This window comes from Manihot esculenta, chromosome 3, assembly GCF_001659605.2.
Source record: "Manihot esculenta cultivar AM560-2 chromosome 3, M.esculenta_v8, whole genome shotgun sequence".
NCBI lineage: Eukaryota > Viridiplantae > Streptophyta > Magnoliopsida > Malpighiales > Euphorbiaceae > Manihot > Manihot esculenta.
Genome location: NC_035163.2, coordinates 27,962,809 through 27,980,023, shown reverse-complemented (window position 1 = coordinate 27,980,023; position 17,215 = coordinate 27,962,809). Strand labels below are relative to the sequence as shown.

General features: G+C 23.7%; 1 protein-coding gene across 4 annotated transcripts; it reads right to left on the bottom strand.

Moving 5' to 3' along the window:
* Positions 1–131: 131 nt before the first annotated feature.
* On the bottom strand, positions 132–15,947 carry LOC110611154 (UPF0481 protein At3g47200). 4 transcript variants are annotated; one of them, XM_043954584.1, is made up of 2 exons: positions 15,509–15,946; positions 132–1,523 (listed from the first exon to the last, which is right to left on the bottom strand). In XM_043954584.1, exons 1-2 carry the CDS (start codon positions 15,800–15,802, stop codon positions 165–167), a joined length of 1,653 nt encoding a protein of 550 aa, XP_043810519.1. In that variant the 5' UTR covers positions 15,803–15,946; the 3' UTR covers positions 132–164. The 4 variants fall into 4 exon arrangements, with proteins under 4 accessions (XP_043810519.1, XP_021606994.1, XP_021606993.1 ...); XM_021751302.2 differs by lacking the exon at positions 15,509–15,946 and adding an exon at positions 1,664–1,711 and having other exon boundaries at positions 132–1,528; XM_021751301.2 differs by lacking the exon at positions 15,509–15,946 and adding an exon at positions 1,664–1,700.
* Between the last annotated feature and the right edge of the window lie 1,268 nt (positions 15,948–17,215).

The following is a 17,215-nucleotide window of genomic DNA, read 5'->3' as shown; positions in this document are numbered from 1 at the left end:
GAGAAGGTAGCCATACATCTGATACGTAACTTTGCATTTTCGTCTGGTGAATGCTTTACTGTATTTATTTATGTTAACATTCTCACAAAAATTGCCATGATCATTGTATTAATTAAGAGGAAGGAATATTAAAAACGCAAGAACAAGAAACGTTGGCATTTATTTTACTTATAATAAGAAAGAACTGAATAAACAGTTTGAGTCATGGCGAGAAGGAGCAGTATGATAGCAGCCAAAACAGAAATGAGAGACCATGGACTTTGAAAATAATCGTGCCTCAACTTGGCCATCCACAAATTCCTTCGTTTCTTACAATGCTTGTTTACATTGTTCACTATATCCGCGTAGAGATTCCTTTCGCAGAAGACTTGTTCCCCAAGATTGTTGAATAGAACAGCAATAGTTTCATCGTCTCCCTTCCAGTTATCAATGATCCCCTTGCGACAAAGTAGCTCCACATCCTTTTTAGAATTGATAAGACTATCCATGAATATCATGTAATCAGTGAAGTATTTTGGACTCGTGGAAGAGGTCAACTGCTCGTAGGCTATGAGATTTCGCAAGACACACTCTGTTTTATCTTCAATTTGTATTTTTGGAATTTTAATTGTACCGTTTACAAAATCTATATCGAACAAGTTATCTCTCTCAACAGCACTCTTGAACTTAATCCCGGCATCTTTGAGCTCTGTGGCACAGCGCGTACTCTTGAATTTAATCCCGACCTCTTTGAGCTGTGCCACACTCTTGAACTTAATACCGGCCTCTTTTAAGTATGTGGCACAACGCGTAAAACCTCTTTCCTCGGTTTGTCGCATTTTCTTATAAGCCTCTAGTCTTGCAGGGGAAGGTTGCCAGTGGTCATGCAATAATTCCAATAGATTCTTGATTTGTATCATATTTTCTGGAGTATATGCGCAACTTGAATTACACAGTGGGCCTGGTAGAAAACTTTTATAGATTACCAAAATCACTTTAATGAAGGTGCTTTGTTGGTCTGGAGTCGAATTGCTTGTGACAAGCAACCCCTGTAGTATGAAGAATGGAAGTTGATTTTCAAGCAATAGCAGGTCCAGCATGAATCTAGTCAACGTATGATTAGATCTTAAAAGAGGGTCTTCCATATCACCTTCTAGCAACTTGCATATAAACTCGATAATAAAGCAACCATCAATAAGCATCATTTCAACGAATTTATCATGGTCAAAGCTTAAAGATTCTGCATAACATTTACGAGCTCTTTCTTCCAAACTTCTTATGGTCTGTACATACCTTAATACATTTTCCTGACCACTTCGTTTAAGGAAGTTTTGAAGATACCGTATTTTGTGATCTTCCATGACAAGTAAATGATCTTTCTCATGGTGATAAGGACCAATTGCAATTAGTTGCGGTTCATATGCCTCTTCATTCACGCTCCGTAATTCCTTTGGCACTTTAAAAATGCAATGATCTGAGAATACAGGAGATTCACCTGTAAACTTTTTATTAATAGAAATCATTACAGAGTCTTCATTTGCCATCTGTTCTTTTCATAAAAAAAAAAAAATCTTGTTAATCTAAATTTTAAATCTTTATAACATATTTCTTCTAATATCAAACATTAAAACATATTGCCTGCATTGAGAAAAGGAAAAAAGAGGGGCTATGCAGAGCATCTTACTTGTTAATTTGAAGCATGTAATTATCTCATCCACCGGAGCTTAGCCAACTGAAACTTCTTAGGACTATTTATAATGCTATGCACGTGCCAAGTCAAAGTCTTTCTCTCTTTTTTTTCGAAATAAAAAAAAATCAACAATTATATCATTGGACTACAATTCAAAACTCTTATTTTTAAGATAAAATATGGTTGGGTTTAATAAAATTTTATTTGTATAATTTTAAAAATTATTTACTATTTCTATATATTTTTTAATTTTTATGTAAATAAATATTTAATTTTTTTATATTAAAAAAATAATATTATATTAAATTTATTAAACTTAAAAGGTAAACTTTAAAGATTTATTTAAAAAAAGTTTAAATTGGAGCAAACTTATTCGCACTTATTTCCATAAAATTTCTATCTTTACCTTTTTCATTGAACTTTATTTTTGAATTTATAATTTCTCATAAAAAAAATTAGTATGTTTAATTAAGACTGATCACGGTCCGTGATCAGTTAAATGGGGAACAAATCAGAAGTTTAGCTGGCTCCATGTGTACACCTGTGATTAGTTAGGTTTTTTTTGGTCAACGATTAGTTGGTTAATTAAGCAGGAACAATTAAATATTACTACAAATGGAACGCCCACTAATTATTAGCGAAATAAGTTAACATGATAAAAAAGTTGAATTTTATTATAAGATATTAATAACTTTGAGCTTATTATTTATAAGAAATCAGAATATTAAATCAATGTAAAGACGGAATTTGGTTAAAAAGTGGTCCTTTTTTTTAGCTTGAATATAAGTAAATATTATATCTAGGTTGTTGAATTATTTTCAATTTATTATTTTCTTTTTTAAAATATAAAATATTAAATTTTAATAAATACGAGAGTTTAATTTATAAAAATATAAATATTTATTCATAAATATATAAAATTCAAGACTAATTTATAAAAATATAAATTGTTTGCAGAAAATGTGAAAAAAAATTAGAAAATAATTTATATTTAAAAATATTTTTTGAAAAAAAATTATTAAAAATATTTTTTGAATGTAAATTATTTTTATTATTTAATTTTAATTTTAAAAATAAAATTTATTAAAAAATTTATATATGGAGACTCTAATAAAAATATTAAAAAGTGCAAAAAATAACTTTTTCTTTTTAAAAGGTAAAATTATTTTTAGGCTTATTTTTTTATTGATTAAATTTTTTTGAATGTTTCAAATGTTAAGAAATATAAAAAAATATTTTTGAAAAATTCATGTGAAAATTGTCCCAAATTTTATTTTTTAATTTTAAATTTATTTAAATAATTAAAATTATAATATACTTTAAAATTCAAACTGAATTGTAAATAATTAAAAAATCTAAGAGTATTATTTAAAAATCTAAGAGTATTATTTAAAAATCTCAAAATCCTCCCCGCACAATGCTATGCAGTGCGTGCCAAATCAAAGTCTTCTCTTCTAAGTCTTCTTGATTCAGATTCCATAAAGTCATTTCAACGACCTTTGTACATCAACAATTATATCATTCGAGGACAATTCACCATTTTTTCAAATAAATACCTAAACTTTATTTTGAAGGTTAAATAAGTCCTCAGTTAATATAATTTTATTTTTATAATTTTAAAAATTATTTATTATTTTTATATATTTATTATTTTTGATATAAATAAATTATTAAACATAATATAAAAAACCATAATTTTAAAATAATAAAAAATTATAAAATTATAAAATAAAAAAATAATATTTTATATGAAGAATAATATTATATTAAATCATGATTTATTTAAATTTAAGGTAAAATTTAAAAATTTATTTAAAAAAATTAAATTGGAGCAAACTTAAACTTATTTCCATAAAATTTCTCAGAACTTAACTTTTTAATATATAACTTCTCATAATTTTATTTAATTAAAAGTGTGTTTAGTTTAATGATTGAATATAACTAATATTCAAAATATAAAAATTTATTTATAAATATACAAAATTCAGGATTAATTTATAGAATATATAAATGAATTACAATTAAAAAATTATTATTAAAATTGAAATTAAAAATAATAAATTATAAATTTTAACATCATATCAACATATTTTAGAGAAAAAAGTGTCACGTTATTAAAGAAACAAAACACACAGAACAAGGACAATGAATATATTTACTACAAAACGACAGTGACCAGCGCCAGGAAGTGTTTTATGGTCGTTCCTCTTGAATGGATTGTTATTTTAAAACCGTTGGATCAGAATTTTTGAATCCTTGAGATTGTTAGTCTTCATATTCAACCACAAAGACTTCTATAAGTCTATTATCGAGTCGTTTTTTTCAGACCAAATCGTCTTCTTTTAATTACAGAGAAATTATAAAGAAAAAATACGTGCTGTTTAAGTACATTATATAATTTAATTTATAATAAAATTTCTTATAATTTTGTTTCAGATAAAGGAGAATTTTTTTATTTTTAACATCATTAATTAACAGAAAGAAATAATAATAATAATAAATAAAATGAAAAAAAAACTCATATATATTACATGTTTTGTATTAATTTATATATATAAAAATGAAAATTATTAAAAAAAAAACAAAAATTACTCAAATAATTTAGAAATTCTACATACTGGTATGCTAATTTATTTTATAACTAACTATTTGTTCTTATCTACAAAGACAAAAATTGCTAGAATAATCTAAAAATTCTACTTAATAGTATGCTGACTTCTTTTATAACTAATTAATCATTCTTGCTTAAATTTCCTTTCATAATTTACAGTATGTGAAAGCATGACTCATATTTTGTTCCTTTCATAATTTACGGTACGGTATGTGAAAGCATGACTCATGTTTTGGTTCGATATAGCTGTTTTTCAGTTTGGTATAATTTTTTTTTCAATTTAGTTATAATCTTGAGAAAGAGATACTAAAATTCATCTTTATGCATTTCTTTATAAGTACCATTTTATTAACTCATATTTATTATTTTATTTTATTTATTCGCTGTTATTTTTTCAATATTAACTTTAATCAATGTGCTTTACACTTTAAATATTCCTAATTTTATTTTATATTTATTGTACTATTTTTTCATATGATGTAAATTTTTTATGAAGACTATGAAAATGTAATTAATAAAACAAAATATCAATATGAAATAACATAAAGTTGCATTACATTTAAATTTTTTATGAACATCAAATTAAGTATATACTGCACTATTAGTTATGGGGTAGGTCTCTTTTAAATAAATCTTTAAACAGATTAATTATATTATTAAATATAGCTTTTTTAATTTAAATTAATTACATAAATTATAAGAATAAAATAAATGCAAAAAATATGAAAATTTATAAAATAAGTATAAAATTTACCTTGAAATCACTTTATATTAAAATTTTTTAATTGGTCAAATAAACTTTTAACATATTTAATAGCCAAGGATAGTGCCAGAAGTGGGTCCGGTCTCCAAAGTGACACCTAACGTGGAGACATTATCGTATCCAGTGGTAAACATCTGGGCCATATAGGATTAAAGTAGCACCTCTACTAACAACTTAAGTTTTTGATAGAATGGTATGCGCTCTAATGATATCAGAGCCCGGTCACGGGTTCGAGCCACGGGGAAGGAATGGTATTTAATATGACCAATGATAGTGTTAAAAGTGGGCTCAGTCCCCAATGTGGCACCCAACGTGGAGACGTTACCGTGTGCAGGGGTAAACATCTGGGCCATATAAGATTAAAGTAGCGCCGCTACTAACAGTTTATTCTTTTGGTAGAATGGTATGCGCCCTAATGAAGTGCCAGAAGTAGGTCCGATCTCTAATGTGGCACTCAACGTAGAGACGTTACCGTGTGTAGGAGTAAATATCTGGGTCATATAGGATTAAAGTAGCGCCGCAACTAACAGCTTAAATTTTTAGTAGAATTGTATGCGTCCTCTCGGATCCAAAGATTTGTTGCATCGTAAAGAATCCATTAATTAAAAGTTTTGTAAGAATATGTTTTGGATATTATTTAAAAATCTAAAAATTCTCATTGTAAATAATCAAAAAAATCTAAGAGTATTATTTAAAAATCTAAAAATCCTCCCCCTCATAATGCTATGCAGTACGTGCCAAATCAAAGTCTTCTCTTCTAAGTCTTCTTAATTCAGATTCCATAAAATCATTTCAACAACCCTTGTACATCAACAATTATATCATTCAAGGACAATTAATAATTTTTATCAAATAAATACCTAAACTTTATTTTGAAGATTAAATAAGTCATCGGATAATATAATTTTATTTTTATAATTTTAAAAATTATTTATTATTTTATATATTTATTATTTTTAATATAAATAAAATATTATATTTTAATATTTTAAATTAAAAAAATACTCTTTTCGCTCTATAAATTTTATTTACTTTATTTTTTATACATATAAAAAGAAATAATTTTTTTATTAAATTTTAATTATATACAATTTAAAGACATTAAATTTTATTAAATGTTAAGAAATATTTTAAATATTTATTTAAAAAAATAATTAATAAATAACTAATTAATAATTAAAATTTTTAAAAGTATATTTAAAAATCTCAAAATTTTATTTTAAAGTATATAATTATCTCATCCACCGGCTCTTAGCCAATTACTTATAATGCTATGCAGTACGTTGCCAAGTCAAAGTCTTTTCTTCTAGGTCTTCTTACTTAAAGTCATTTCAACAACCTTTGTACGTCAACAATTATATCATTCGAGGACAATTCAACAATTGTATTAAATAAATACTTAAAACTTTATTTTGAAGGTTAAATAAGTCCTCACTTAATAAAATATTATATTGTCATATTAAAGTTTTTATTTTTACAATATATAAAAATTATTTACTATTTTTATATTTTTTTTATTTTTAAATAAAATATTAATTTTTTTATATTTTAAATTAAAAAATACTTTATATGTACCATAATTTTTATTTATTTTATTTTTTTATTCATATTAAGAGAGAATATTTTTATTAAATTTCAATTATTCTCATTTTAACTATTAAATTTTATTAAATATTAAGAGTTATTTTAAATATTTATTTTTAAAAAATAATAATTAATAAAGAATTGTATTAAATATAAAACAAATTAAATAGTTTTATAGTTAATTTATATATTAAACATAACATAGAAAAAATGGACAATAATTTTAAAATAATAACAAAATAAATAAAAAATTATAAAGTAAAAAATATATATTTTATGTAAAAAAAATATTATATTAGATCAGAATTAATTTAAACTTAAGACAATTTAGAATTTTATTTTAAAAAAATAAAATTGGAGCAAACTTACTGGAACTTATTTTGATAAAATTTATCCCATTAACTTTTATATATATGAACTTTATTTTTTAATATATAATTTCTCATAAAAAAAATTAGTATTTAACTAATGGTGTATTTGGTTTAATGAATGCACCTAATATCCAAACACAGCTGCACTAAACTCTTGATAAATTAAGAAAAAATATCAATTATATTTTAGATCAAATTTAATTTTAGAATTGTTGTGAAGAACTATTTACTTTCAGGAATCACTATGAGTTATATTCAATTATTAAATCAAACAGCTTTAAATGAGAAACAAATTACAAGTTTAGCTGCATTCACATGCATAATTTGATAGTAAGTATATTTGAGTGATTTCAAATTTTATTTTTTTAATTTTAAATTTTTATTTAAAAAAATTATAAATTTAGCCGTTTCCCACATGCATAATGATGTAAATTATTTTTTATTATTTAATTTTAATTTTAAAATAAAATTTATTAAAAAAATTTATATACAAAAATTCTAATAAAAATATTAAAAAGTGTGAAAAATGATTTTTTTTCTTTTGAAAAATAAGTTATTTTTAAGTTTATTTTTTTATTTGGTCAGAAAATATTTTTCATTCACTAATTTTTTTAGTACTTCAAATGTCAAAAATATAAAAATATTTTTTTTTAAAATATTTTCTTTCATAATTCTTCCAAAATCTATTTTTTAATTTTAAATTCATTTATATAATAAAATTATAATATGCTTTAAAATTTAAACTGAATTTTAAATAATAAAAAAATCTAAAAGAATTATTTAAAAATCTGAAAACCCTCCCCTCATAATGCTATGCAGTACGTGCCAAATCAAAGTCTTCTAAGTCTTCTTGATTCAGACTCCATAAAGTCATTTCAACAACCCTTGTACATCAACAATTATATCATTCGAGGACAATTCACCATTTTTATCAAATAAATACCTAAACTTTATTTTGAAGGTTAAATAAGTCCTCAGTTAATATAATTTTATTTTTTTAATTTTAAAAATTATTTATTATTATTTATTATTTATTATTTTTGATATAAATAAATTATTAAACATAATATAAAAAACCATAATTTTAAAATAATATAAAATAAAAAAATTATAAAATAAAAAAATAATATTTTATATGAAGAATAATATTATATTAAATCATGATTTATTTAAATTTAAGGTAAAATTTAAAAATTTATTTAAAAAAAATTAAATTGGAGCAAACTTACTCAAACTTATTTCCATAAAATTTCTCAGAACTTAACTTTTTAATATATAACTTCTCATAATTTTATTTAATTAAAAGTGTGTTTAGTTTAATGATTGAATATAACTAATATTCAAAATGTAAAAATTTATTTATAAATATACAAAATTCAGGATCAATTTATAAAAATATATAAATGAATTATAATTAATAAATTATTATTTAAAAATTGAAATTCAAAATAATAAATTATAAATTTTAACGTAAAACCGATAAACGACATAATGTTTTGATAATAAATTAAATCATAAAATCAATCTTTTTCAATAATAAAAAACAAAACACACAGAACAAGGACAATGAATATATTTACTACAAAATGACAATGACCAGCGTCAGGAAGTGTTTTATGGTCGTTCCTCTTGAATGGATTGTTATTTTAAAACCGTTGGATCAGAATTTTTGAATCCTTAAGATTGTGAGTCTTCATGTTCAACCACAAAGACTTCTACAAGTCTATTATCGAGTCGTTTTTTTTTTTTCAGACCAAGTCGTCTTTTTTTAATCACAGAGAAATTATAAAGAAGAAACACGAGTTGTTTAAGTAGATTATATAATTTAATTTATAATAAATTTTCTTATAATTTTGTTTCAAAACAAGGAGAGTTTTTTTTATTTATTTTTAACATCATTCATTAATAGAAAAAATAATAATAATAAAAAATAAAATGGAAAAACTCATATATATTATTTATTTTATATTAATTTATATATAATAATAAAAATTAATAAAATGATCTAAAAATTTTATTTATGAGTATGCTAATTTATTTCATAATTAACTATTCGTTCTCTATTTATAAAGATAAAAATTACTAGAACCATCTAGAAATTTTACTCCTAAGTTCTTTCATAACTAATTAATCATTCTCCCTTAAATTTCTTTTCATAATCCGTGATATGTTGGTTCATGTTTTGGTTTGATAGAATTTTTTTTAATTTAATATAATTTTTTTTAATTCAATTATAGTTTTAAAAAAGAGACGCTAAAACTCGTCTTTATGCATTTTTTTTACATACCATTTTATTAATTCATATTTATTCATATTTGTTATTGGGTTTTATTTATTAGCCGTTATTTTTTCAATATTAATTTTAATTAACATGCTTTATACTTTATATACTCTTAATTTTTTTAATAGTATTTATATTATGAAGACTATGAAAATGTAATTAATAAAAAAAATATCAATATGAAATAACATAAAGTTGCATTATATTTAAATTTTTTATGAACATCAAATTAAGTATATACTGCAATATTAGTTATGGGGTAGGTCTCTTTTAAATAAATCATTAAACAGATCAATAATATTATTAAATATAGCTATTTTAATTTAAATTAATTACATAAATTATTATGCAAAAAATATGAAAATTTATAAAATAAGTGTAAAATTTACCTTGAAATGACCTATTAAAATTTTTGAATTGGTCAAATAAACTTTTAGCATATTTAATAGAATCAACCGTAAAAATCAGTAGTTTAAGGTTTTTTTTTCTTGAAAAATAACTTATAATTAAAAAATATTTTATATGAAAAATATTTTGTGTGAAAAATATTTTTTAATAAGATAATTTATTTTTTATTATTTAATTTTAATTTTAAAAATAAAATTTATTAATAAATTTATATATAGAAATCTTAAAAATAACTTACTTTTTTATAAAAAGAGAAAATCACTTTTCTTAAAATAATTTATTTTTAATATTTTCTAATAATTAAATTTTTTAAATATTAAAAATATTAAAAATATAAAAAATATTTTTTCCTAAAATAACCAGAACTAATACTTTTTATTTTTTTTCTATACTATTCTTATCACCTAAAAATGTAAGTGAATAAATAAAATTAAAAACAATTATATCTACAAATTAAACATTAATTTAAATATTTTCAGTTATACAAAAAATAATAAATACAATAAATAAACTAACTTGAGTGTATTTTAAATTTAATTTATCACATAAAGATATGAACTATCTTTTTATAATGGACATATACACTAAGAACACTTTTCTGCTTATTAATATTAATTAGTTTTTTTTTTATATATTTGATATTTTTTTTCTTTTTTCTAAATTTATTTTATTAGTGATCAATGTTTTTTTTCTTTTCTATTGAGACTTTCTCTTAATGATTTCATATTATTGGTTTATCATTGACTATAATATGGGAATATGGGTGTTGTCAAATTTTCTTATTTTGATCAATTTATTTCAATTATACTGTTGAGTGTTTTTTTTTTTTTTGAATATTTATCATTGACTATAAGAGGGTATTTTTGGAATAAAAATTTTCTCTCCTCACCTTGATATTAAAACTAAAGGCATTTTGAGGAAGAAATAACAGTTGAACTAATTAGTTAAATTTTTTAAATGTAAAACATATTTGAATATATTTTTAAAAATTTAGAAATTAATTAGTAAAACTTTTTATATTATATATAAATTAAATAATAAATTTTTAATTATTAATTTAAAAAACTTAAATATTAATAAAAGCGAAATGACATTTTCTTGGTCATGATATGACAGAGTGTGCGAAAATGAGAGAAAAACAACTCTACTTTTATTTTATTGCAATAATGAAAGAAAAACCTCTGATTTTATTTTATATCAATAATCAAAAGATTAATAATGTCAGAACAAATTGAGGTATGTATACTATGTCTCTTATATGAAGATCACTAGCGTATTACTAGCAAGACTACTAACGGCTAGTATAAGACTAAAAAGGAAAGAATAAAGAAATACCAAAATTACAGCGTTTTGGCAATCAGGCTTCACACTATGTGTTACACATCAATCATGTTATACACTATGCTTTACACTCCTAGCCCTTTCAAGTTGGTGCTGGAAGTAAAATCAAATGCAACTTGACAGGAACTAGTGGTGTAGATCGCCTGATAACGGCTTGGTGAAGATGTCTGCCAATTGGAGAGAAAAAGAGATATGTGAGGATAGAATGAAGCTTTTTGTAGCTGCTCACAAACAATATGAAAATTAATATCAATATATTTTGTACACTCATAAAAAATAAGATCGACAACAATTAAAAGAGCAGCCTTATTGTCACATTTTAGTGCAATAGATAAGTGGATCGGAATTTGCAAGTCTTTCAAAATATAAAAAATCCATAATAATTCACGAACAACAGAAGATATAACTTGATACTTGACTTTTGTTAGGAATTTAAAAACAGTAGGCTGTTTTTAAATTTTTCATGAGATTAAAACACTTTCCAAAAAAATGCAAAAGACTGTAAGAGATTTTCGAGAGAATGAACATGATGCCTAATCTGCATCACAAAAGGCAAGCAGCTTGAAATCATTCTAAGTAGGGCAAAACAAGCCCTGTACAGAGGCAACTTTTAGATATCAAAGAACATGCTGGGCAGCAATCATATGGGCTGCTTAAGACTGCTCATAAATTGATCGAGATGCTGGACTGCATGACTTATATATAGGAATTTAGAGGCTTATGGAAACTTCTGTACTAGTAGAAATGCTTAACCAGTGTAATAGGCTTTTTGGATGTGCTTTAAGGGGGCAAATTTATATACTTTCTCCCAAATCAAGATTTCCATTTCATATAGGAATTTATAGGTGCTATGAGTGAAAATTGTTTTCTGCATGTTTGTTCAAGGTGCCGGTGGTGAGCAGCTGTGTGCTGCAATTCTATAGGGCTTTGCAATAACCTTGTATCTGTGACATGACCTATTAAATGTCGTTTCCCACCATGCAGATTCAAGAGAACATGAAAGCTATTGACGTGATCCCCTTGTTGACTCCTGCCGAGATGGAGAAGATAGAGGCTGTTGTTCAAAGCACGCCAAAACGTCCAGATTCATACAGGTAAGTAATGTAGGATTTTTGCGGGAATTATGTAGCAGATTCATATTACAAAGATCACGCCTTAGTTCTGTTGTCATTCAAGTGTGGCTGTTGTAGCAGATTCATATTACAAAGATCACGCCCAATAAATAATATTCTAGTAATCATATAGGGAAAATTTTGGCTTTTGGTGTTTTGTTTTCCTTAATTAAAATATTCATTAAATTATTCACGAAGATGCAAAAATAACCACACCCTCTTACCTATTAATAAATTTATTTTCCATATATAATTTTTTGTGAAAACTTATGAAAAAATCTGTGTATAGAGAAGTTAACCATACATCTGATATGAAACTTTACATTTTTGTCTAGTGAATGCTTTGCTGTATTTATTTATAATGACATTCTCACAAAAATTGCCATGATCATGGTATTAATTCAAAGGAAGGAATATTAAGAACGCCACGCTAAAATAAACAAAAAACATTGACATTTATTTTACTTATAATAAGAAAGAAATGATTAAAACTTTTGAGTTATTTTGAGAAGGAACCGCATGATATCAGCCAAAAAAGATAGGAGAGACCATGGGCTTTGAAAATGATTGTGCCTCAACTCGGCCATCCACCAATTCCTTCGTTTCTTGCAATGCTCGTTAACATTATTCACTATATCTGCGTAGAGAGCGCTTTCGCAGAAGACATGTTCCCCAAGCTTGTTGAATAGAATAGCAATGGCTTCATCGTCTCCCTTCCAGTTATCAATTATCCCCTGGCGACAAAGTAGCTCCACATCCTTTTTAGAATTGATGAGGCTATCTATGAATTTCATGTAATCAGTGAAGTATTTTGGACTCGTGAAAGAAGTCAACTGCTCGTAGGCTATGAGATTTCGCAAGACACATTCTGTTATATCTGTGATTTGTATTTTTGGGATTTTAATTGTGCTGTTTACAAAATCTATATCGAACAAGTTATTTCTCTCAACAGCACTCTTAAACTTAATCCCGGCATCTTTGAGCTCTGTGGCACAGCGCGTAGAATCTCTTTCCTCGGCTTGTCGCATTTTCTTATAAACCTCTAGTCTTGCAGGGGAAGGTTGCCAATGGTCATGCAATAATCCCAGTAGGTTCTTGATTTGTATCATATTTTCTGGAGTATATGCGCGACTTGAATTACACAGTGGGCCTGGTAGAAAACTTTCATAGGTTTTCAAAATCACTGCAATGAAGGTGCTTTCTTGGTCCGGAATCACATTGCTTGTGACAAGCAACTCCCGTAGTATGAAGAATGGAAGTTGATTTTCAAGCAATAGCAGGTCCAGCATGAAACTATAAAACATATGATTAGATCTGAAAAGAAGGTCTTCCATATCACCTTCTCGCAATTTGCGTATAAACTCAATAATAAAGCAACCATCAATAAGCATCATTTCAACGAATTCATCAGGGGTAAAGCTGAAAGGCTCTGCATAACATTTACGAGCTCTTTCTTCCAAATTTCTTATGATCTGCACATACCTTGATACATTTTTCTGAGAACTTTGTTGAAGGAGGCTTTGAAGATACCGTATTTTGTGATCTTCCATGGAAAGTAAATGATCTTTACCATGGTGATAAGGACCAATTGCAATTAATTTCGGTTCATATGCCTCTTCATTCACACTCCGTAATTCTTTTGGCACTTTGAAAATAGAATGATCTGAGAATACAGGGAATTCACCTGTAAGCTTTTCATTAATTCGAATCGTTACAGAGTCTTCATAGTCTTCATTTAGCATCTGTTCTTTTCATAAAAAAGAAAAAAAAGCTCTATTAATCCAAATTTTAAATCTTTATAACATGTTTCTTCTAATATCAGACATTAAAACATATCGCCTGCATTGAGAAAAGGAAAAAAGAGGAGCTATGCAGAGCATCTTACTTGTTAATTTGAAGCATATAATTATCTCATCCACCGGAGCTTAGCCAACTGAAACTTCTTAGGACTGTTTATAATGCTATGCACGTGCCAAGTCAAAGTCTTTTTCTTTTTAGTCTTCTTTAGATTCCATAAATTCATTTCAACAACCTTTGTACATATACAATTATAATTAATATTATTAATTAATTGATACTATATGTTTTGCGAATAATAATAAATATATGTGATTGCGAAATCGTCAAATAATTCTACATGATTATGTTATATATCATAAATTTATAATTTTTTTATATATTTTTAATTTTTTTACATAAAATAATAATTAATATATATATTAAATATAATTTATTATTTTTATCATCACTATTAATATATGACTTTTTAATTTTTTATTTTTTGAGTATAATAAATAGAATTTATTATATTGATTATTATTAAATTTTATATTTTTTACTATTTTTTAATATAATATATTATTAATATTATAATAAAAATTTATTCTATTTTATTATTAAAAAATTATTATATTTTTATTTTAATAATAAATATAATATTAAAAATATATTTATAAATATTAGATAATTATATGTTTAAATAATAAAAATAAACCACTGTAAATATATATATAAAAGTTCATAACATAATATTATGTAAAAAAGTTTTACTATTTCACAATAGTGTAGTTTATTGATTTGATAATTTTTTGAAATCATATATCATATAATCTAATTAAGAAATACTATATATTTTTATTTTCTAATATGAATAATTATATAGAATAAATATATAATTAATTAAAATTATTATAAAAAATATTAATTGTGATAGAACATATAAAATAATTAAAAAATCGATAAAATTACATAAAGTATTATTAAATTAAAATTTTATCCGATTCAAATAATTTATACAAAAAATAAATAGATATAAATAATTAAAATATAATAAAAAAATAAAATAATATTTATAATACTCTAAATTAAGCTTTATAAACCATTAACAATCAAATTATTGAATTTAAATTATTATAATTTATTATAATAATTATTGTAATAATTTTAGTCACTTTACTCTTTACAAAGATATAATTTTTATGGATTCATTTTATATAACATTCGTTAACATAATATTTTTCACATGACTCTAACTCTATTTTTAATTACCTCATATTTTAAAGTTTTTATTATTATTCTTTTTGTATTTAAAAATAGATGTATAATTGCACGACTCTTAATAGTTAACTCAATTTTTTAGAATAAATAGAATTCGAATGAAAATTATTCAAATATTAAAATTCTTTAATTCAAGTGATTCTCCACTGTTGTTACGCTATCCACCACTTGAAATGTAGTAAATTTTTTTTTAAAAAAAAAGCATAGCCATTAAAGCAGCTAAAAAGAACCCCACATGTGAAACACCCCAAGAATCTATAATCTTTATAGTTGCACAAATCCAGGGTAAAATTCAAAACTTTTGTGTTTACCGGTTTCTTCTTCATCTTCTCCTTGTCACCAGTGGCCTCGGAGCAGAATAATCTTTGAAAAGGCAGTTGCCGTTGCATATATCTTACTCCATGGAACGCCGGAGATCGTTGTGGCAGTGGGTTCAAGGCATTGGAATGAAGAAGGCGGAACAGCCACGGAAGACAGAGACAAGTCTGGATTGCTCCAGCGGTGGTGGTGGTGGTAGAAGCTATAGAAGGGGAAATATTCCAGAGAAATGGGTGCTTGAAGGAGCAGAGTCCGAGTCTGAGTCTGGTTCCTTGTGCCATAGCCATAAGAAATACTCAAAGGGATGGGGAGCTTATTCCCTGATTTTAATGGAGGGAGTAGTGAGGTCACCGGCTGTGGCCTGCAACTCGACAGAACTAGAAGATGGAAGCAATTTGAAAGGAAAAATGGAAGAGTAATATAGGATAGTAATTATTAAATTTTTAATTTTTTTATATAATTAAATTTATTGATATATAATTTTATATTTAATTAATATTTGAGATTTTTAAATTTTTATTTTAAAATTAAAAATTATGTATATTTAATTAATAATTTTTATATTATTTTAAATGTCAATAAGTAAAATAAATATTATAATATATTCTACATAAATTAATAATTTTAAATTTAAAATCTGAATATAAAATAATGTTTTATTACTTTCATATAAAAAATATTATTTTATATAATAATTTTATATTATTATATATAATAATAATATAAAATATTTTAATATTTAAACAAGACAAACGATTAATTTAATTTAAAAAATGGTCTTTTTTAGCTTGAATGAATATACACTACATCTAGGTTATTGAATTTTTCTAATTTATTATTTTTTTAAATATAAAATATTAAAATTTAATAAATACAAGAATTTCATTTATGAAAATATAAAAATTTATTTGTAAATATATAAAGTTCAGAATCAATTTATATTAAAATATAAAGATAAATCGCAACTAAAAATATTATTATTTTAATAAAAAAAAACTTTAAAAAATAAAGTATAAATTATATCGTCATATGAACATAATTATATTAGAAAAAAAGTCACATTATTAAACAGCATAAAATAAATAAGTCATTTTTTTTTTATCATAAAATCAATCTTTTTTTTTTTTGAAATTATATTAAAAAATAATGAACCACAATCATACGCTTAACTTCATGGTAACTGTTTTAAGTCTTCTCTTCTAAGTCTCCTTACTTATAATGCTATGCAGTACGTTGCCAAGTCAAAGTCTTCTCTTCTAAGTCTTCTTACTTTGTACGTCAACAATTATATCATTCGAGGAATTCAACATTTTTATCAAATAAATACTTAAACTTTATTTTGAAGGTCAAATAAATCCTCACTTAATAAAATATTATATTTTCATATTAAAGTTTTTATTTTTACAATTTTAAAAATTATTTATTATTTTTATATATATTTTTATTTTTAAAATATTAAATTTTTTATATTTTAAATTAAAAAATACTTTATCTGTACTATAATTTTTATTTATTTTATTTTTTTATTCATATTAAGAGAGAATATTTTTATTAAATTTCAATTATTTTCATTCTAACCATTAAATTTTATTAAATATTAAAAAATATTTTAAATATTTATTTTTTAAAAAATAATTAATAAAGGATTGTATTAAAAATAAAACAAATTAAATAGTTTTATACTTAATTTATATATTAAG

Coding starts and splice junctions, on each gene's coding strand:
- LOC110611154 (XM_043954584.1), bottom strand. CDS start 15,802: ATGGCTATGGCACAAGGAACCAGACTCAGACTCGGACTCTGCTCCTTC. Junction 1,524..15,508: donor AGAAGATGAAGAAGAAACCG/GTAAACACAAAA, acceptor TGAAAAGAACAG/ATGGCAAATGAAGACTCTGT.